Source organism: Perca fluviatilis, chromosome 1 (assembly GCF_010015445.1).
Source record: "Perca fluviatilis chromosome 1, GENO_Pfluv_1.0, whole genome shotgun sequence".
In the NCBI taxonomy this organism is placed as follows: domain Eukaryota; kingdom Metazoa; phylum Chordata; class Actinopteri; order Perciformes; family Percidae; genus Perca; species Perca fluviatilis.
The window spans coordinates 22,965,205-22,989,210 of NC_053112.1; the positions used below are offsets into that span (position 1 = coordinate 22,965,205).

At 39.0% G+C, this 24,006-nt stretch overlaps 1 protein-coding gene across 1 annotated transcript in view; it reads left to right on the top strand.

The window, feature by feature from the left end:
• usp43a (ubiquitin specific peptidase 43a) overlaps window positions 1–23,368 on the top strand; it is a 118,030-nt gene extending 94,662 nt beyond the window's left edge. The window contains exons 12-16 of the mRNA XM_039814967.1: window positions 4,034–4,153; window positions 7,673–7,922; window positions 9,386–9,544; window positions 16,430–16,591; window positions 16,720–23,368. Coding sequence (XP_039670901.1) covers window positions 4,034–4,153; window positions 7,673–7,922; window positions 9,386–9,544; window positions 16,430–16,591; window positions 16,720–17,897 — 1,869 coding nt within the window. The 3' untranslated portion in view covers window positions 17,898–23,368. The remainder of the gene's footprint in view (window positions 1–4,033; window positions 4,154–7,672; window positions 7,923–9,385; window positions 9,545–16,429; window positions 16,592–16,719) is intronic.
• The last annotated feature ends 638 nt before the right edge of the window (window positions 23,369–24,006 follow it).

The window sequence follows — 24,006 nt, forward strand, 5'->3', positions numbered from 1 at the left end:
GTTGTATCCACTTATAAGGGTCTTTCTTGACTCACATCTCACTTATTGTGAGCATGTCCAAACCCTAACCAGAAAGTTAAACCAAAAGTTATTTGTTTATAGTAAAATTAGACCATATTTGCTGCTCTCTGTCTCAAAGACTTATCTTCATGCCATCATTATGTCCACTTTGTCGTATTGTTTACCTGTTTGGTCACTTACAACAAATGAGATTCTTGAACCAGTAATAAGACTCTATAACAAAGCCTATAAGATACATGTTAGGCTTCCTGGATGGACTCACCACTGTAGTGCACTATCTCTGTGTAATGCCTTGACATTTGAGAATTATAAATTAAGCCATGGGATAAAACTGTATTATCAAATTTTAAATGGTCACACTGCAGCTGCTCTGTCTACGTTGGTTCCAAAACCCAGTTCAAGGTCCGAGTGCATTACGAGATCTGCTACAAATGGACTTTTGCCTCTACCGGCTTTTAGAAACTGTTATGGACAGAGATTTTTTTTCTATGTGCTCACTAAAGTCTGGAATGACATTCCACAGCACATCAGAACTTTAACGTCAATAAGATCATTTAAATTAACATTTGCTCGCTATTTAATGGAGAGGTATACCTGTGACCATTGAGTCAGCTTTATGGCTTTGCCCTGTTGCTCATTCTCCTGGTCTGTGTGTTTGTTACTGTTCTGTCTAGGAGTTTTTGTTGTGTATGTGGTGTTTATGTTCTGCAGAGCAGGAACCTGCTGAAAATCAGTTTTACACTGAGTCAGGCCCGATTGTCTTTAATCTTTTCCTGTTTAATAAATAAAAAATGAAAAATGAAATGAAGAACTCTTTAGATAAAATACACAGCCTAAGGATACCTACAGTAAATTAGAATGAAAGGACACCACATAATACTACTATGGCATACTACTATGACCTATAAGGACACAAACTAAACTGATCACATAATCTATATTAGGCAAAAGCAAAATCTGTAATATATACATATATATTTATTGTTAGTTTTGGCTTTGGCATTTGCTGTAAACAATAAAGAGATACAATAAAAGAACATTCATTCATTTACGTGGGAGGAATTATGAATAAGACACAAGTGAAAGGAAACAAAGGGAAAATGAAAGGCATTCTTTTTTTTGTTTTCTTTCTCACACGTGTAGTGGCTTAGCAACCACATCTATATTTTACAAATCTTTCTCTCATCAGGAATATAGTAGAACAAGTATTCATTTCAGTGATTATTGTAGTAGAGTTGCAGTAAAGGACTCCCCTGTCCCTGAAAACTCGCAGCACACCGAAGCAGCAATTTGATGCTGACAGACAGGATCGTAAAGCTACAGCAGTTTCTTCTCCTGCACTAGTTATGTTTTGTTAAATGATGCATCAACATGAGACCAAGACATTTCATTTCCTGATCTCATGTCATTAAGCAGACTCAAACATAAACAGCACTTTTGGGAGCAAGGCATAGAGTTTTGAAAAGGGAACAATATGTCCTTGAAGCGGTACCTGCCTGTAACTATAGTATAACAGACTGGGGTTAACTGACAAATGATATAAGTGGGATTTTGTCATTTCATGACCAGGATGATTTCATTTTAATAGAATCTTTATGTTAAAGTCAACCTCTGAGCTGTGTGAGGAGCAAAATACTGGGCTCCTGTGTCAGATCCATACTTCACAATCATAAGTGGTGGGAAGATGTCTTTGAGATGTCAGTCACACACACAGGTGACCCTTGCACTTTATTCTCTAGAGTCCTCAGTCTGCAATATAGAAGCTCTTAAACCATAAAGCAAGCAGAAAAAGAGGCAGCAAAGACCTAATGCATAGCTCAAAGTTTGCTTTTGATGCCTTGTATTGTGGTTAAGAAGGACTCTACTCTTGAAAAACATGTAAAAAGTCAACTTTGAGTTTCTCATACACTGAGTTCCAGGATACTTAAGGTGCTTCTTTTTCTTTTGGAAGATGAAAAACCCGAAGAATGGAAGGGAAAGTAAACATTTCAGGCACAAGTAGAACAAGGACACAAGGCTAAAACCAAAAGAGAATGCAGACAAGTTTTGATCCCCCAGGGTTTGGATCAGGACAGAGTTAATGAAAAACAGATTATTAATAATACCTGCTTAAGGACAGATCATCTGAAGTAAACTTGTGACATTACATAACAGGGCTCCAGACTAACTTTTTTTATTTAGGTGCACCAGCACAAAATTTAGGTGCACCCAAATTTTTCCTCACATCTCCATTAACGCCACAATTTCAAGGTCACCTTTTTATCACACTCCATATACATTCATATATATATTATGTCAATTATTTTAAACAAGAATAAGGAGTTGGTACTTTTTTTTTTATTTGAAGCACAATTATACTGTACTCAAAGTCTTATAGCGGGTCCCCCCTTGCTGTCAAATGCCCCTCAGATGGCCAACACCTGTAATTTGGCCTTCTTCCCCTTTGGCCTTGGCTAAACCAGCTTGCCACACTCCCTAGCATCAAAATTCTCCACACCGGGCCCCTCCACACTGATTCTTATCAGATCTTCCACTAGTCCAGGACTAAAAATCATATCTCTGTATTTTTCGGCTGAATGGTGATACAAAATATATATCTCTAGCTCTAATTTATATTTTTTGCAAAGTGGGCTAAATGTTCAGTTTTAAGTCAAAGCCACCTTTCACAAGCTCTTTTATTAAAACAGATGTGATTAAAATAAAAGGCAAAGACAGGGTTTCCTTCCCAATTTGAAAATATACAGCTGCAACACATGTACATTATCTGAAATAAATAGCCTGGGATATATATAAAAAAAATATATCATATATAATATATCTCTGAGAAAGCTCCTTCACTTGTTTTCAATAACAGACCCGTATAGCCCAGTAGCTCATATAGGGAGAGAGGGAGAGGGAGTACGATGAACTGAAGCGTACTCACAGAGTGACGGCTGACTCATTATGAATGGGTCCTGCGCGGGTCGAATGCGGGTCAGCGGCGTTACATACGTCTTGTGTAGGCTATGAAATATCTGTATCGTCACTGCGCTGCATTTTTATGAACTATGATAATGTGGCCATGGGTCACATCTCTCACCCAGGTCCAGCAGGCTCCGTCTCACACACTATTACTCAACGAACTGAAGTTACCGTAGTTCCATTCAATAACTTCTAATGTGTTTTTCGCCGTGGCGGCCGCAATAACAGATAGTTATCAGCGGAAACACTGGTACCAATACAGGTTTCCCTCTCATACTTAACAATATACAGCTGTGTTAATAACAATTAAAACTGTAGACAAATGTGGACCGGCGGCGCTGCGTCTCTCATGTTGCAGGTGAGCCGGCCCGTGTGTGAGTGAATGGGGGCGGGGCTGCGCGGAGGAGAGATCCAAACACAGGCACGGCTTTACAGAAGGAATGGCTCATGTACCGCAACATTAAACCATATCGATAGAAACGACATCGCTTTGTTCGTGGAGAGGCAGCGGATGCGAGGACGTTAGGTGCACCGGTGCGACCTAGGAAAAATCTTAGTTGCACCCTTACAAATTTTGGTCGCATTTGCGACCAAATTGGTCGCACTCTAGAGCCCTGCATAATAATAATAATAATTTATACTTTATTAATTCCGCAAGGGAAATTACAATGTTTTCACTCTGTTGTTAGAACACACATTCCACACAGTACCTATACATGCATTAATGGAGAGATGTCAGAGTGAGGGGGCTGCAGCTGTCGATGGACAGGCGCCCCAAGCAGTTGGGGGTTCGGTGCCTTGCTCAAGAGCACCTTGGCAGTGCCCAGGAGGTGAACTGGCACCTCTCCAGCTACCAGTCCACCACCATACTTTGGTCCGTATTACTTAAACTAGCAACCCTCCGGTTCCCAACCCAATTCCCTACAGACTGAGCTACTGCCACCCCAAATGATAAAATGACCACATATATGTATAAACATGTTACATTTTGACTTCCAATTTGTTTTGAATGGATAACCATGTAATTCAGTGGTTCATTGACTGATTCCAGCTTGCCCCAGATGATGCCTGGAAGTGCCCCCACTGTAAGCAGCTTCAGCAGGGCATGGTGAAGCTGAGCCTGTGGACTCTCCCTGACATACTGATCCTCCATCTCAAGCGCTTCCGACAGGTAGGCGAGCCGTAAAGTGGCCTCTGGGGAAGACAGGTACTCTAGTCAAACTTGCAATGAATAATGTCTAACTTAAAGCTGCATGAATCAGTACTTTTCAATTAACATTTGATCAAATGACTGGTGTATGTGTAATGAGAAAGGGGTCACTCGTAGTGACAAACTCACAGACTTATCACCTAGTTCCCCTCAGCTCTACGGAGTGAGAATGAGAAACATTCTGCTGGTGTACGTCTTTGGAGAGAGAGAGATGACCTGCCACACAGCAGGAAGACAAAGAAACACGAGTACCAATCAGTAATTGTGGTGGAATTTCCAGCTTACGAACTCATGCTATGTAATTTGAGACAGTGATACCCCAGGTCTCATTCAGGTCAGTGTCCAACATAACCGCAGTAGGGACTAACCTGTCTCAGCAGAGTAGTAGTTCAGTTCTGTTTCTCCATAGATGACGGGAGACGTAACAGCTGTATGATAAAACTGCTGCCTCAAGCGCTCCCATCCCGCCATGTTCAGGGGAGGAAGTTAAGACATAACACATACTTGCGTGTTGTGTTTACGGTGCCAGCAATATCTTTGTGTACATTGAAGGTTCAGCTAAATGTAATGCCTCCAGCATGAGTTTAAATACACCTAATGTACAGGAGAAGAGGAATTTCAGAAGTTGGGATGGCACTACACTGTGCTGTTTAATCCTAAATTATCCTCAATCGAGATTTTATTTTATTAAATGCTTCTATGTAAGTGTCCCGAACCTTCTTCACATACGTGACTATGAGCTGTGCTGCTCCTGAGTTTTTCCATAACAGTAATTACCTGCAGCATGTCAGCCACTGCTGCTTCCCACCCAAGACACACACACACAAATACATCTCACTGTGCTGCCTCTTCCCCAGACAGTGTGACTGTCATGTTCAGGATTTTATCCTCACTGCTCGGCTGTATACAGGTCAGCTGCACCTCACCCCTGGTAAAATAAACCAATGTTTACCCTCACCATTCTGTATTGTCGGATGGAGACCGATGTGAGCATCCAAGCCTCCGAGTAGTCTCTCGAGGTGTAGCCTTCTTCAAAGCTGTTTCCCAATGCCACACTATAAGTAGACATGTTTTGACAAGTCACAGTAGGGAAAAGCACAGGTGTGAATAATAAAACTAAAGATTACTGAATTCTATTATTATGTTATAGTTATTGTTAGTAACACCTGTGCTTTTCCTACTTTAACAAGCCAAACTGTCTGAAAAAGGTTTTAACTTAAAACTGCTCTGTGATTTATAAGCACCAGCAATGCTGGCAATACACAATCATAATTAGGCCACCCTCTCATTCTCTGGAACAAACTCCAACATACAGTAATCGAATTCACAGAGAGCTCATTTGTATCCCCACACATGCCTGACATCAGGGACATCTAGCTGCCTTTTGTCCTGTTTGGCTTAAGTGCCTCTCTAGACCAAATAAATATTATTATTATTACTGGATTTTTTTTTTTAAAGTGCTACAGTACTAAATGAACATCTGTCTAATATGTCTTAAATCTAGTCTGTCATAATGTGGTTGATTTCCTCAGCAGATATGCATGTGTGTGTGTGTGTGTGTGTGTGTGTGTGTGTGTGTGTGTGTGTGTGTGTGTGTGTGTGTGTGTGTGTGTGTGTGTGTGTGTGTGTGTGTGTGTGTGTGTGTGTGTGTGTGTGTGTTACTTCATAAGTGGTCCTCAGTTAATAAGCACAAAGTGTACCTCACGCTATAGTAATTAAGTAATTTGTTTTACAAAGCGTCATTCACCAAAAGGTGCCCAGCCCGCCATGCATGTCAAACACAGTCAAACTTTGTATTCAAAGCAAATATAAACACAATCCTACTCCTTAGGCATTACAGCTATAAAACATAACTTAGGGCTCATCTGAAGCACACACTGCCTTTAACACGTCCTACATAAAGCTAGGTGAAACACTGTCTGTAAACAGGGGCTGATGTCTACATTCATCAGACATAGAAAACAAATCAGGACATTCTGAAGACTTTTTAAGGATAAAGCATGTGTCTGGGATTGTGATATTGTTATGCTCAATTAATGTCTTGACCCAGGTTTAGGTTTAACACGTGCTGTTTAAGTCACATCTTTCAGTCGTCCATCTCAAGCGTTTCTGACAATAGCTGCTGCTGCGCTGTTAACATCATGCTGCCATTACGCCACCTCTATAGACATTAAGTAAAAGCAAGTGGCAACCTCTGGGCCTGAAAAGTGAAGCCAGTGTGGAAGTGCCTTAAACCTGCATTCTTTATATTGGCCAATGGTGCAAAAAGAAGGCTATCTTGTGATACAATGTTCTACCATGGTGCCATGCATAGTGTCCTCGGGTTGTCTTTCAGATCCACCCCTCGCTCCTCCCCACCTCCACCCTCTCTACCAAATATGATCACTTCTAGCTTCTAAAAAAAAGATGTCAATTGCCAAAATGCCAAACTGAGTGACGTCACGGTGGCTACGCCAACTTTTTCTATACAGTATATGTGTAACAATATATAGGCCTCTTCTGCTTTAGTTTTAATCATTCTTTATTAATCGGCCTCTATTGAGTCCCCCAATTTTAATGGCACACATATACAACAAGGGCATATCATATTCTGTTGTAGCTTACATTATACATATAGAATAATAGAATATTCTCTTCTACATTGACAACATATACTTTCTGATAAGCGACTGTGCTTTGTTGTTTGGCAAACAGTCAGCTGCTACACAAACTCCTGGGCAGTTCCGTGTTTGTGTTTCATTTTTTTACCCTCATAATGTTTAAAAACTTTCTTGTGGCAGCGATAGATGCAGTGATGTTTCCTGTGTACTGTACGGGACTCTCATACTGCCTCAAAATCGACTCCACCATTCCACCTCCCACACAACTTCTTTAACATTCCATGTACTAAAAAACATTTTTGCAGTCTAAAGTCTAAACTATGCCTCTCCCTTACCCAGTGCCTGTTTTTTTTTTAGCCTCTGCATTACAGTAGAATTCAGATAACATCTCTGTGTTCTGCTCTAGAGACTTAACCAGAAGCCACTGATCTGCACAATGCAGCTTCTGAGGTCAGGGGTATGCAAAACCTTCCATCATGATACGGGGCTTCAATATTAAAGAATAATTCGAAGGGGAAATCTATAATTAATTACAGTACATTGCACAGGACAACTGCTGCTGCACTTCTTAGTGGTTTCAATCGGATTCTTGAATCTTTCAATAATGCAAAGATCCTGTTGTGACAGTGGCCATGAATGTGATTGAAAGTTTCAACCTTTAGACACCTGTGCAGCTAGTTTTCTTCCCAATGTGATGAGTCTTTGATGTGATATTACTTCAAAACTGTCATTTGTATTAGTGTTTTATATCAAGTTTTTTTTATTTGCTGCACCAATATTTTGATTGCTGTTTATCCAGTTTTAGTGTTGAATTCTTTTAAATCCACTCCTCTGCACATATGTGTACTGTATGTATGAATAAAAGGAATTTTTGAAACAGGTAGGCGAGCGGAGGAACAAGCTGTCAACCCTGGTGCGTTTCCCCCTGACTGGTTTGGACATGGCCCCCCATGTGGTAAAGAGGAGTCAGAGTATGAGGAACCTGAACTCAGGGGCCTGGCCACCGCCCTGGAAGTTGGCTTCAGGCCAACACCACCAACCTGCTGACATGATCCTCCCCCACGACTATCTGTATGACCTCTACGCTGTGTGTAACCACCATGGAGGAATGCACGGAGGACATTATACTGGTATGGAATTGGGTGGTAAAATACATTATTTACGATGTAGTAACTCGTTGTTTTAAGGTTTTCTTTGCGACATTGTCAAATGAACGAACGTGCTTAAACAATGAATCTATTAGTTAAATCGTTAACAGAAAATAAATTGATATATTAATATCAGCTAAAAATACTAACATCTGGTGAATACACTTTTACATATATGAGCATTTGTTTACTATCCTTTACTTCACCCCACTGAATACCTTTTAACTAAGTTTTTTCCATTGGCTGTATTTTTGACTGTTGATCAGGCCAGCATTTTAACACACATCCTCAAATAATTTTCAGATGGGACTTTATAGTTACTTTTAGCCAATCTAAGTTGCTTTTTGATGATTTCAGTTCCAGTCTATTATTTGTTCATTTGCTGATCCTGTAAATTATTTACAACACATCGGTCTGCTGCACTGCTGCTGCATTTTCAGTTTTAGTCATATCAACTCCTTTTTAGCACATCCTGACTATGTTTTTCCAACAGTATGATCCCAGTTTCTCTTAGACTTAATTATGAGCTTTTCTAAATAGCCCAACACACTTTGTCATATTTGCTAGGAGCATGGAGAGGTGGGATTATGTTATGATCATGATGATTATTAGCAAATTTGACAGCATCTTGCAACAGAGAACAGATGTTGTCAGTAATTGCCAACGGTGCCCCAAACTGCCGGTGTGTGGAGGATTTTCTGATAATACTAATGGGGTCAGCTCTTTGCTTATCCTAATAGGTGGCCGCAACACACGTTCAGATGCTTTTTCATATTATTTTACATCAACTGCCGTACAAAATTACAATAATAATAAAATAATTGAACAGAATGAAGAGGTGGATTTAAAAATGAAACCCCTTCCTGCCATATTCTGAGGCAGAGTCATTTCTATCTCTAGTCTATTACATCCCTTCAGCTTTTGGGACACACTGGCCAGTATGCAGGTGATGTGTTCAGATGACTGGCAGGATGGAAACCTTGACACACTGGTGAGGCAAAGGTCTGTAATTGCAGGGGATGGTTGGTAAGGACACACAGCACTGCAACTAGTAGGAGAATTGGAGACAGCAGGAGATGAGGAGGGTGAAGCGGTTGTCTCTGTGACAGCTGCAGTTGCATCCTGTCTCTGGGTATTTTATGGCATGGAGGTGGAAATGGGAGCCTTATGCACTATAATAACAAGGACACAATGTTTTTTTTGTTTTGTTTTTTAATGTAAAGCAGATTGGGTTTTCTTATTTAATGTGTTGTACACTTTAAATGATGGCGTGCTTCAACAATCTGCATGACAACATGGATTTCTTAGCTATGAATTATTTCATGTATTATACATGCAGCAGAACTGAAGTGTTGCTTGACTTGATATGAGCACTTTCTCATAATTGCCATTAAGTGACGTATGTCCTGGTGTCCATTGTTCACACTTGTCATTTTCTAATCCAGCTTACTGTCGGAATTCAGTGGACGGACAGTGGTATAGCTACGATGACAGCAGCGTAGACTTGGTGCCAGAGGAAGAAGTATGCACCAGAGGAGCCTACATCCTTTTCTACCAGAGACGCAACACCATTCCCCCGTGGTCGGCCAATTGCTCCGTCAGAGGTATGACATCGAATGACTACACTGTAAAAAATGTTGTTGTTTTTTTGTCAGCAATACATGTTATTTCATGTTGTGCCAAAAAAAGATATATTATTGTTGCCAGTTGATATTAGTTGTTATAAAAACTTGGTAATTAGTTAGGAAAACTTGATATTTAGTTGGAGGGACAAATTATTTTCTACCCTCAACTAGTTGTTGAAAGTCAAAATAATTCATGCATCTAGTTCACTTGTTATTTTAAGTTGATAAAACTAAGCAAACATACATCATTTAATGAATTAAAAAGAACACGTGGAGGGGCCTGTTTGTAGGACAAAAATGTTTGAATTAATGTATTCACATTAATGTGTTCACAACACACACTCCTCATATGTTCCCTGAGCCATCTGAGAGTTGCGGTTGAGAGAGTTGTCTGAAACAGATTATGATTATGATTAATTCACCATTTTAGTTTTTACATTCCACCATTCATGTGAGCCACAATGTGGCATGCTGGACCTGCTCAACATAAAATACACGTGTGATTTTGCAGTGTTTCTCCATAGGCGGATCCATGAACAGTAGGAACACATAAGCTAATAGTGCAACAGTATAGGAACAATTTAGAATAATTTAGGGATTTCTCTGTAGAGCTAACCCGTGAATAACTCACTGAAAATCAGTAAACTGTAAAGAAACAAAGTAGGAACACTACACTGTGTTCTCCATAGTTCAAAGCATGAGTGGCCTATTTCCATGTCATCATGTTATCATGTAATTAAGAATACATTAACTGTATTCATATTTTACAGTTACAATTATTCAGACTAAAAAACAAAAAGAACCTTCCATCAATAAAAAATACAATTGAAGTGGCTTTTTTATTTTTCCTTTTTCGTGGTAACATGCACCAAGACCCATTTAATTGTTGCATGTACAGGGATGTAATATACACAGGCTAAAGTATTTACCTGGCCAGCTCCTACAGAATAGATACAGCACTGGACATATCAGAGAGGAGTGAACATATATATCAGTTGTTAACCAAATCAGTATCTACTTCATGATAGCTCATTTTGGACAGTCAGTGCCCTCTGTGTAATGCCATCTTTACTGATTTTCCTCCTTTTTGAGTTGCTATGATACTGGTTCAGAGTCACAACATGCTGGTGCAAACATTAAAAACTGAATTGCAAATTACCTTGTTTGAGGCGTTTCGTGTAAGAGGCAGACACCCACTCTTGGAGTCTAGTCACTGCCATCACACACAAAGCACTCATCATAGCAATCAACCCCAGGACCCTCTGAACTCATGCTTCGCTGTACTCCCATCCGGCCACAAAAAAAGACCTTTGATTTGTAAAAAAAATTATCTTTTAAATGCATGCTACAGCAAGAGCTTTGTGCCCTCTTCCATAACTGCCCTCCACTAACCGAGGATAATACATTATCTATCTATCTATCTATCTATCTATCTATCTATCTATCTATCTATCTATCTATCTATCTATCTATCTATCTATCTATCTATATATCTAATATCTTAAATCACTTGAAATGTATCAGGTGATAAAACTTTAAATATTGACAAATATTTATCAATATATTTTAAATATATTTATCAATGCATAATCAGCCAAAGTCCACATATTCATGCGGGGGCCACATTTTTTCAAATATGCCGCACTTTCGCGGCATAAATTGCCGATTTCCGCACAAAATATGCGGTGCTTGCATGATTTCAAAAAAGTCGCATATATCTTAGCAGAAAGTTGAAAAAATGTTGCGTTTACTTCACACAAGAGCAGCAATTTTCCCCTGTTGCCATGGGAACGTTATGAAGTGACGTAATTACGCGACGTGAACATCATCGAAAAGCCATAGACAGTATATATATGAAAAGCAGGTGTTGGAGGTTGAATTCTATACTGTCTATGGTTGAATTTGACATGTACTTTGAGTCTCTTAAGTTGGTATCCAATAAGAAAGCTTAATAGCTTAATATCAGATATCTTAATATCTGATATTATCTGAAATTTCTTTAAGTGCTCCTGCTGTCTATATTATTAACAATTTTTAAAAGTCTGTCTCTTTTGTATCTTTTATTTCCCTCTGTTTAGACTATTACTTTTATTTTTACTTTAATATTATATTATTTGTATGTATTTTTGTATCTTATTTTTTTTACTTATTGCAATGACTGAATATCTGTAAACTATTTTTGAAGTTTAAAAAAAGCAGGGTGTTGGGGGAATCACTTTTTCTTCTCTTTTTCATCAAACCGCAGTTTTTGCAAGTTCCCGCAATTTCATCGCATAAAATTGCATTAATATCCCGCATATTCCATCGCATTTTTTAAGAAAACGTGCCGCATAATCAAGTATTTTTGCCCGCAACAATCACAAAATAACTCCGCGTTTTTCTGGAAGGACTGATTAATTGACTCTAGAGGGCTTATTATGTCCATTTTCTGCTTGTAGACCAGAATACAGCATCTGAATCATTGTGTCTCTGTTTTGCACATGCACATTCTACCAATACTTAATGTTCTCTGTGGTTACACTAGCAGCCGGTGTAGGGGCCTATACCACAGGGTGTCTTTTTGCCCCCACACAAATTTGTCGTTGGCAGCAAAGATTTTTGCCCAAAAAATATTCCTCCCAATAATGTTTTTAAAGAAGCACGTAAACAGCAGCATACAATAGACTAATGACACCCCCACGGCGTATATTAATCATGCAATGATGCAGGCCCAACAATGTCAAACACCTGCTTAAAGGTACAGTGGGGAAGGAAGAGAGCTGCTAGAAAATTACCTTAAATTATGTGACTGTAGGGAAACTCATTGTCATATCATACCCAATGCTGAGAGCCTGTTCATATGATTTATGTTTTTAATGACAGTATTTATTCCATGCTGTGCTTCCATACCCAGATGTGATTAAACCTGCATGAGCCACTCTTCACATCAAATAAACAAATAAGTAAAACAAAAGTAAAGAAATTTGAAAGGAAATGTTACAACAACAATAAAAAAAAAAAAAACATCCATCCTGTGCAGGGTCGCAGCGGTGGCTTGGAGCCTCTAGTCTGGCCTCTAGCCTGTTAGTGTGTACTTCACTAAATGCCATCAGAAAAATGCATTCAGAAAGTACTCAACTACCAGAGGAAAAGGCAGACAGGACGAACAGAGGACACAGAGCGGTGAAAGTTTATTAAGGGCACCATTACAATTCAGGTAACATTATTAACTGGCCATGGCTTCTTTAGTGGGGGTGCATGCCCACACCGGTACTACAAATGTCAGAAGGGCTTCAGATTAACCTTTATCATAACTGTCCTTTCCTTCCACTGCATAGTACATGTCAGTACATTTCTATTTTTGAATTACACACATTTTCTCCACATACGTACATAAGTACACATAAGTACATATGTACTTTTCCTAGTTCAGTTTGTCCACCTTCAAAATGTCAAGAACAAGTGTGTGTCTTCATCTGTGTCACTTCAGCTGTGTAAAATCAATGTATGAAAAGCCTCAAGGTGTATAATATTAAAGGCAAAATGTGAACTGCACTGAGCTGCTACAGTATGTGTTCGCTCTGCCCAACCACATACACACCTGTGTGTGTGTGTGTGTGTGTGTGTGTGTGTGTGTGTGTGTGTGTGTGTGTGTGTGTGTGTGTGTGTGTGTGTGTGTGTGTGTGTGTGTGTGTGTGTGTGTGTGTGACAAACACACTCAGATCTAGGGATGCACTGAAATGAAAATTCTTGGCCAAAACCGAAAAAGAGGAAACCGAGACCAAAAACCGAAACACCGAAAGAAATTATGCCAATTATTAGTTCCATTGCATTTATGGCTATGACTGTGTACTAACTTTACTAAAATTAAGGCATTGCAATTGTATAAATTAATATTAAAGTTTAATTAAAAAATATCTAGCAGAAATATGGCTACAATCTGATAGTCACATACAGTATATAATAGCCTAAGAACAGAATAGCTTACCTATTATTATTATTATTATTATTATTATTATTATTATTATTATTATTATTATTATTATTATTATTATTTGAGGCACTTTCTTGCAGGATTTCACTGAACATATCAGACAACGAGGGTGCATGCCCCTCATCTGGTGCAGAGAGACAAGTCTTTTTTTCTGCGCTCTGATCTCCTCCTGCGCTGGGCGCTGCGCCGTGCGCGCTCCGTCTCCACCATAGACTGTTATGGTCTCCACGCGGGTTCTCCGCATCCATCGCGGCCTGGATCATTTCTCGTGCGCCCTGCTTTATTTCCGCATCCAAGTAATGGTCTTTATAACGCGGATCAAGTACAGTCGCGATGAAGTGCAGAGGATCCGAATAGATCTCAGTGAAACGTGTGCTGACAGACTCTAAGAGCGTACTTTTCATTGTTTTCACTCCGTGGTCCGTTTCAACCTCTTTGCTTAGGAGACGCTTTGCAGGTGGAACGGATTGATACTGACACACGTGCAGGTCGTGGTTTCTGTTTGCGTCATCACAACATTTTCGGCCGTATTGTTTCGGTGATAAAAGTATTTCGGCCGAAAACCGAAAATGCCCTTTTGGGCCATTTTCGGCCGAAAATTTTCGGTGGCCGAATATTCGGTGCATCCCTACTCAGATCCCTCTAAAATCCCTCTGTAACAGACCAGAGTGAAGGTTGGGAGACTCATTTCCTCAGGAGAGTACACTGGAAATGATTTGCCTCTCTACACCGTAACATCTGTGCCTTCTCGTATCTGTATCCGACAGTGTAAACGGTATCCAGCACTATACTAAATAGTGCAAATAGTAATAGTCAGTGAATGGCAATAAAGTGACAGTAGAGTTCTAACATTATAACAGTAACTGGCAGTATTGCAATAGTGCAAATAGCTTGGATCAAAGTAGAGATACATCCAAGGATGAAGGCAAATTGGGCATTATTACCCAGTCTAGCATTATACAACGTCAGATACTGAAACATACACTGGTTTGATTAGCTGTTGGTCACTTCTTCCCAATAGTTTAGTTGACCTTAAATGTGTTGAAAACCTATTTTCTCAGTCAGCTACTTAATATGAGCACAACATGAACATAAACGATTTGTGTTTTTTCATCACTTTTCTCACTGGGTGGTTGGATGGGGCTCAGTTGAAATAATGGATTGTCACTTATTGTTGACCAGAATGTAGCAGCGTTTGAATCAAAATATAATGACAGCTGATTTTTTGTGTTTAACTTGTAATAAATAATAACTACGATCTTGAAAACTTTGATTGTTGATTATTTAGTCATGCATATTCAATGTTTTAGAGAAATACTTAAGATTTGTTTAAGATTTGAAGTTGAAGAAGTGGCGCCGGTTCATTAAATGATGAATTTCTATTATTTAAGTGTACTTTAAGTATTGCTATATAATATACTTGTTCATTTCCTCCAACAAAACATTAAAAAAGGTCTAAATATTATGCATATTGTCTGTTCAAAATTGAGCTATGAATGCACGATAAACTGCTTTAGGATTAGTACAAAACATATTCAATCATTTTTTTATTTGTGGCTAAGCTAAGTGTGACATTTTGTTCTAAAATCATGTATTGCACCTTAATTAATCAATACACTTTTCAGGTAGGCAGTTTTTTTATTTAAATATTTCCCCAAAAAATGTCAGATAAGGCTGTTGCTTTATCAACATCTTTAAAAATGTTTGCAAATACTGTGATCATGATTTTATTGATGGAAAGAAAATGTAGCATACAGAAGTTATTTGAAGATAAACATGTATGCACAACACACTGTCAGCTGCAAAAAGATCTATTATAGAAAAACTTGCCATTTCAGTGGGCATACAGTATATTGTTTTTATTTCCCTTACTATTGTAATCTTTATTCCTTCTTTTCCTGAGGAAGTGAGTCACAGACAGAAATAATAGACAATTAAAAACTCTTTGAGTGAAAGAGTGCAAGAGTTTAAAAAGGCAAAATTATAGCTAAAATGTACTTAGAAAGGAAAGAGGACATTGAAAATCAAATTTCCTTTTGGCTAATAAAAAAATATAACCCTTCGGAAGCATTTAGTTCAGGGGAAAAAGGTTACATAATTAAGTAGTTATTATGTAACCTTTTGTCTCCCTGATGATGCATTGAAGGAATTAGAAGATCTCAATAATGGCAGACCTCCATTTGGGTTACGGGCTGGAGTACAGAAGATAAGGTGGCCAGGAGGCAAAAATAACGAATACAAGCATTGCTTTTTCACTCCTCATGACGCAGTAAAAACATGTTAGCTCACAACACCGGTGCAGGCACTTTCTTAATCTCTTCAATTAGCTTTCACTTTGGGATAAACTGCATATGCTACTGCATTCAGTATGTGTAAAAAGATGTATAAATCCTCTTGTGGCTCCAGAGGGAGCTACGCAAAGTCTGCAGAGGGAGCTGTGCGAAGGTCCAATTGCATTGTGGGAATAGTTTAGTTTAGTTTTGTTTATTATAGGATCCCCATTAGCTGTGCACAGCTACTCCTCCTGGGGTCCACATTTAAAAATATATATTAAACATTACATTCCACATAACTCCATACATTTATTGAACCATTACTCAACATCTTAAACATACATGTAACATTACAGTCAACATCACTCAACACATTTAAAGCATACATTAGTCTATATGAAAAGATAAACCAAGATTCCCGAAATGCCTGGCAGTCTACAAATATGATGCTCCAACAATATGATGGTATAGGTCACAGGTTTAAAAAAGAAAAAGAAAAGAAGAATGCCTATTGCACTCCTATAACAATGTTATAGGAGTGCAATGCTTAATTGGTGGAATACTTTTATGGTTTATATCCGTCCTCTGATCCCTCTCTTCCCTCTGTGTGTCTCACAGGATCCACAAGTTCATCAATGTCAGACCACTGGCTAATCCGGCTGTCAGGGGATAGTAAGAGAGGCAGTCTGGTCTCTCGATCCTCCACTACCTGCCCATCTTCATTACCTGACTCGCCCGAGTCTCCGGTCTTCCTTGAAAATGGTTCTAAACAGGAAAGAGGTAAGGGGCCACACTCAGTATTTTCCCTAATCAGTTCAGTATCTTATTGGTTGTTTATTTCAAGATTAATTAAAAACTAAAATGTAAATGTAAAAACTAAAACATTTTCCTCTCTACATAATTGTTAGGGGGGTTTGAGAGCAGGCCATTTATCAGGGGTCTTCAGGGACGCAGCGTGAGCATGAGAGCCCCCAGCAAGCCAAGGGACACCCTGAGCAAAGTGTTTCCCCTGCGCTGGTCCTTTGGTTCAAAGGACATACGTAAACCTGAACAAGTGCCTCCATCTGTTCAAGATCCTGCCCCTGTGGAGCTCGTACAGTACCTGGAATCTGGCCGGCGGCCCAGGTGCACAAAGGATCCAATAGTGACGTTGATGAGCGAGCCACGCATCACAAAGGCAGCTGCTGAGGGCCGGTCCTCAACCAATGTCCGATCTTCCAGTGTTGGGAGCTTACATTTTATGAATAAGGCAGGGGATGAGCTGCCACCTGAGTCCCCACAGGTCCCAGAGGGCCAGAGGAGGTCATCAGATAAGACCGCCAGCTTGAGACGCAGGAAGGGGAGCCAGACAAGAGATGAGAGCACCACCAATATCAGCAGTAGCTCTAGCAGTAACACCCTCACCAGGAGGAAGGACGCCAGGAAGCAAAGCTCCTCCAAAGCTTCCCAGGATACTACTGAGACAAAAAGGAGTTCCAGTTCTGGAGTTCAGCCCAGCTACAGCACTCCTAGCCTTCATGATGGGACCCTGAGGAGACAAAAAGGGGACACAGGGTCTGATAGGGAACACCGCGGTGCATATGAAGGAAACTCTAAGACCAAGAAAGGAGAAGTACCCAAGAGCCATGAGGGACTGCTCTCCTCCTTCTTTAAAGGTAACTTCCTTAAGAAGGATAAGGACTCAAGGAAGTCCAAGGAGGGTGAGTCAGGGAAAGGAGGAGTTGAGGAAGGAGGCAGGAGGACTCTCTCTAGGCTGTCACTGTCTAACGGAGCAGCAGGAGGAGGAACTGGGGTGGAAGGAGGCAGGTCTAATGGCTCTGGCCACTTGGGCGATGAGCTGTCAAACGGGAAGGTGGGCCGAACCACGGCGGAAATCAAGCGCTCCCAGAGCTCCTCCAACATCCCCACCAAAGCAGAGCATAGCATGCGTAGGACAGCATCTCTGCATCGTAACGGGATGTCTACAGCCCCAGCACCATCACGCAGCCTGACAGCAGACAAACCGTCTTACGGCACCCTGCAGAGGACTCGTTACAGCACGACCTCGCTGGGACGCAAAAGGACAGTCCCAGAGTCCAGCTTCTGACACAGAGATATTCAACACATCCATTCCATACACACACACAAAGCCTTTTATATGTCATAAAGTGAATGATGTCCAGTCTCAGAGATCAAAGCAATAGAGCTCCATTCAGAGTGATACGCCTTTTTGTCCCCGGAGAATGACCTGGCTCAAGTGGCCTGCACCATGGAGTTGAGAGACACGGAGTAAAGGAAGGATCCTTGCTGGGATATAAAGAGAAGAATGAAATGAGATCCATCAAACATCAGACGGAGTCCATTTGTATTCATTTTTTTTATTACTTCAAACAAGTGCCTGAGCAACTAATATGCAGTTTAGACCAATGAGTTTGTCTGTTTAGCACTGGAGGCAAGAAATCTCACACACACACACACACACACACACACACACACACACACACACACACACACACACACACACACACAAGCATGTTATCCGCATTTGTGTCTTATTACTGTAGTGTGAGTGTCTGAATTCATCACTACATTTTGAATTATCTTGGTTGTGTGTCACACTGATTGTGTTCATTTATAAGAATGTAATGGGTCCACTTGATTAATGGTTGTGTTTTGAGGCTGCAGTTTGCGATTAACATAATTTTATTTTTGTATCTTTAATCTGTTAAATGTTTATTTAAAATTCAGGATGACTTTACACACACAGCAGTGTTTTTAGAAAGCATTGACATGTCCCCATGCGACCCAGATTGCAGCTGTTGTTTATTCCATGTTAAAGATTATAAGGACAAGTAACACTTTATTTGTCTACTGTGAAGTGTAATATTAATGCAATATCCACTCTTAGAAAATGTTTTGCACCTTTTTATATAACATCAATTATCCATATTTAATACATTCATGCTGTTTATTTTCATCTTCAATTTTGGTGTAACCACTCTATTTCTCCTAGTTTATGATTTCCTGTGTCATGGAAGCCGTTGCATTTACTGTAGCTGTGGGATATGGGAATGCAGAATGTGGCTGCATCTCATGCTGTTTTATTGAAGCTGTGGTTGTACGTAACTGTCTAAAAAATACTCCTTTCTCTTTGATTGTGAGGGGTTTTCACAAGAATCTGACATACATTTTTACAATCAATTTTCACTGTAGCAGAGCTTGAAGTATTGCACCCTGATATTGACCGCATCTGGCCAGTTAACTGGAAAGAAAGATACTCCACACAACCCCAAAATGGATTCTAAAATGCAAGATACAAAGAGTGTCAGTGTTTTAGGGTGGGGTTTTTCCTTTAATTATGCCTAGTCTGAACAATCTACATACAGATATATGTATTTTCTTTTTATTTATGCATTTGCTGTGTGTTTTCTTTTAGTTAACACAAGCTACTAGTACTAATTAGCTGTCAACACTAACTGAGAAATGTGCCAAGAAGATCCCTCTAAGTGTCTGTTTGTTCAGCACAATCCATCCCTTGTTACAAATGTAATGTAATAAAATGTACAGTCCCTCTGACACTAAGCTCCGCCCATGGCCCCACCCCCAAGGTTGTGATTTTAAATCTTCCATACTAATCAGTGAGAACTGTAATGTTGCAGTTATTTTGTGAATCCGGCATAATGAAGGTTTTTCTGTGCACTTTGTCTTTTCACAGGTTAGAGTATGATGATAAATTATGACAGTATTTATGTCCTGTGAGCCTGAGTTATACTCTGCAACATTTATTTTGGACTCTATGGACGCACATGCAAGCATATTTAATTTAATTTAGTTCAATCTGTTTTATTTTTACTTTACTACCTTTTTTTCAATATGCATGGGCTTCACATCTACATGGTTAGTTTTTTTACTTGTATGTAATACTTAGTGACCCAATTGGTGACTATTCACTAGCCTGCTTCTTATTCTGGTCAAACTATGACGGTATAACATGCTGGCTGGACCTCCTCATATGCTGCTGCAGTGATATTTCAATGTTGTATGTGCACAGATATTTCCCATGATGCCTTCTCAGGCTCTACACATGTATGGCCCCTCATTAATATTTGCACAGTGCTGAGATTTCTTTTGCACTTTACACATAAGGGGATCTCTTAAGTAAATAGCACTACTGCTAATGCTAAACTCAAGGGCATAGCTGTTTTAAAAGAAATCTGTCATCTTGCAAACAATTTACTGACAGGGTTATATGTATATGTTACATATCTTTGTATTTATGTTGGGAAGCTGCTTTTGCTCACTTCTCACCAACAATAAACACATTAGAATATTGACCCTGAAGTAGGTGGTAATGGAAAACATACAATATAATATAAGTTCATTAAGATATATAAGTAAAAATAGTAAAAGCACCATATCACCCTCAGACATACTGTAGCTGTGTACAACTAAGTCGTCAACATGTGTTGATGGTGTTTTCACCCTCATAATCCAGTTTGTTATTAAAGATCAAGGACATTGAATAACCCTCAGCATTTGTAAGCCTTCTCTATGGCTTCTGTTCGTCATCTGCTGAGATGTGCGACCTTCAGCTGCATTCAAGTAAACTAAGAAAACTGTCTAGCATTCAAACACAATACCAACAGCCTTTTATTGCCCCGCCGGATGTTCCGCCAGACATCCCTCACCTTCCGCTCTCTGTGTTGCCGATCTCAAACTGTTCATTCGGGAAACGACAAGAACCTTTGAGCTAGCAAGCTACACACTGAAAATGGAAAGTTTTGTAGAAAATTTGGATCGTGCAACAAGTCAGCTTGTTTTTTTCAGAGAACTATTCTAAAGATTTACAAAGAATGTGTTTACGGCATTTACTATCTAATTGGGATGTATTGGGACTGATTGGTGGGGATCGCTATGGACGAAATACACACTGCAATACACTGGTAAGAGAAAATTATGTTTAGCAAATTTAGCTCACGTTACTGTATTGTGTGAACACTTTCCATTTAATATTGTATGTGCCGTTTTCTTTTGCGGGGTGCAAATGTTCCACCAAAACAAGTTCCTTCGCGAGACTATGTTGCAGAGCCACCCTGGCCGCGTCCGTAGCTTAGCACCACCCAAGGCGATTGTGATTGGTTTAAAGGAACACCAACAACCCAGAGCATTTTTTTCTCCTATCCTGGAAAGTATTTGTGGTAGAGCCAGACCTTACTCCACAGCGCTGTGGAGATAGGTCTGGCATTGTAAGACTAGCAACTATGTAAAAAACATCAACTGAACTCTGCCATGTCGTGGTGTAGCACATTTGAATGCTTATGTATAATATTTGACATTGAATATCGTGCTTTTTTATTCTGTTTACAAAAGCATAAAATCAGCCCTGGAAATCTCCACTGACTCAGTCTATATACAAAATAACCCCACATGAGATTTATCAATTTTTATTAATTTGTTTCAAATGCTGTGTTTTGTTTAAAGCTTGTCACATTGCAACAATTGGATCTCACAATATTAATACTAGACAAACTGTACCAAGCAGTATCACAGTTACACTTCAGAATAAACAAACATGTTATTGGGAAGCATATTTATTGATTAAAATCAAAAGCGGCAGACTTTATTATGAAAGCAGTTCATCCGTATGTAGCTCATCGCTTCATTGCTTTATGTACACATTGAACACTTGAATTAACATTTTCTCATGTTTCCGCATTTAGGCCTTTATTTGTACAGGACAGCTGAAGACAAGAAGGGGGAGAGAGAGGGGGGGAATGACATGCAGCAAACGGCCGCAGGGAAGAGTCGAACCCGCGGCCGCTGCGTGAATGTTTGAATTGCCCCTACAGTGTACAGAAACTTTCAACAACACCCATAAATCTTCTTAGAAATGACTTTTTCAAATTTGTCTGTGCACAGATGGCATCATCGTTTCACATTTGTTCAGTTTGACTCACTTTGCAGAGCAGGATGACTATCCTTTAATAGCTACCGAATGTCGCTACTCTTTTCATGTCCAAATCTAAAAAGGTTTTATTGAAAATGAATTAATCTTCCTGCAGACATTAGTCACAGCTTTAGATAATCATACACTGTCTGGTACATTATAACCCCGATTTTGAAGCTGTTGGTTGGAAAAGGCTTTTTACTTTATTCCTACGAGTGGAGCGAGTCTCAAGTGACTATAAGCAATAATAATTGAATGTCTTATTCATTTGTGTTGATCCCCAAATTTTGACTCTGAAATTCTGTTAGTAAAACATATGACATGGGCAGATATTGAGGAAGTCAAGCACAACAGTTGTTCTCCAAATAGAAACTTAACATTGAACACACTGTTAAAACCACAAAATTGGATGCTTTGTTTTCTCCTTAGAATGTCAAGAGGGATTGTTGGTGACTTTGTTTTGACAGCGGCTGCTAATTGACTGTCCCCAACTATGAGTTTACTGAGCCTTATAAATGGATTTACAAAGACTGCCATTTTCAATCGGAGATTGGGTGGTAGCACATTCTACAAAAGCAAGGCTGCAATCACTTTCATCACAATCACAAATAATAACACATTGCAGCTTGTGCAGTCAATAGCCAAGCTCCCCTCTACCAACAGTGACAAAAAACAGCTGTGGCTTTCTATTACCAAACAAAATAATCAATCTTTTTAGAATCTGGTCTGTAGTGATGCTCATACTGAAATAGTGTGCTTTTTCTTTAATGTATGGGAAAACAATACTGTTAGTGTATTGTACCAAAAGGAAGAAAGAAGTATTTGACGGAAAATGAAAAACTCAAACTCAACCAACAGTTTCTTTGACTTCTATATATCTGAGCGACCCTTATGTTATTAGTATAATGGTTATGATTACAGTTCAGAAGAAATCATTTTAGACACTGGCCAAAATCGATTACGTTCATTTTTTTTTTTTACATTTTTCTGAAAAGCTACAAACTTCATCTAGTATAAAACATAAGGCCAAAGTCTCTGTCCTGTCATTCAGAAGTAGCAGATAATCACTGATACAAATGAAATAAATTCAGATCAATGCTGAAGTAAAATAAAATTGAATTATAGGGACACAAAGTCTGTATTGAATTATTCATGTATATGTTTGATGTTTGTTTTGTTGTTGCATGGGTCAATCAACATTTGGCCACATACACACAATGTGAACATACTCTTCCAAAACTGAGCACTGCTGTGTTAACATGATGTATTGTGAAATGTGGATTAAAGATGGTTTTATATGCGATTTTTCTAAATTTGATTAAAAACTAATCTGTAAATATATTTGTGGATACCACATTTGTGGATATATTTCTGGAACTCTGTGCAGGTGTGTGTGAGAGAGAAAATGAGTGAACAAATAAGCTTATTATCATGCTGTCAACCTGTGGAGTTGAATGCCAAGGTATCTAACTGAACTCACATGCAGTGTATTCCATGTTTTGCATCGTGGCAAGGGTGTAACAAGTATGCTTTCACTGTAAAAACAACAGTTTCTGCCTGTATTGCCTTCTGTACATGATGGTATATTGTTTTATTTTTCAATACAACAAATTAAAAGGTATTATTTATGACTATGGGCATCAGTCAACACCTTTTTAGATGCTTTTTTGCTCTCACACTAATAGTTTTTATTGAAAGTATTTCTAATATTGTTGTTTTTATGCCATAGACCTTTCTCATCAATATTTTCATATACTGTATGTTTACTAATACAAAAACAGAAAGAAAAAGTAATTGGCAAAATAATAAAAAAAATAGAATAAACAAGCAAACGAAAGAAAGAAAGGTAGAATAATTTTTTTTTAAAGCAGTTAAGGAGATGTTAGGCACAGGCGTAAAAGGAGTAAAAACCTTGTTTACAGCACACACAAAAAACATCACATTCCTAAATTCCTTTAGATGACAATGGGAATTCTTGAGTTTATTGTTTACACCCTGGAAAATAAAATCCCATTCATCCCAATATGACTGAAATCGGCTCACTTTTAAAGAAAAGGTCAAATTACATTGATATCCTTAATAATTTCAAGTCTCGTAATACAGGTGGTTCAGACTTTAACCATTTTCTTGTTTTTCTTACTTGCAGCCAAAATGATTTTAAACAAATAATTATGTCTTAAACCTATAGTGTGTAGTTTGGGGAGGAATGAGGAATTCTAAGTAATGACAACAAAACCGTCAGTGCGTCCACATGATACAAGCCTTACGT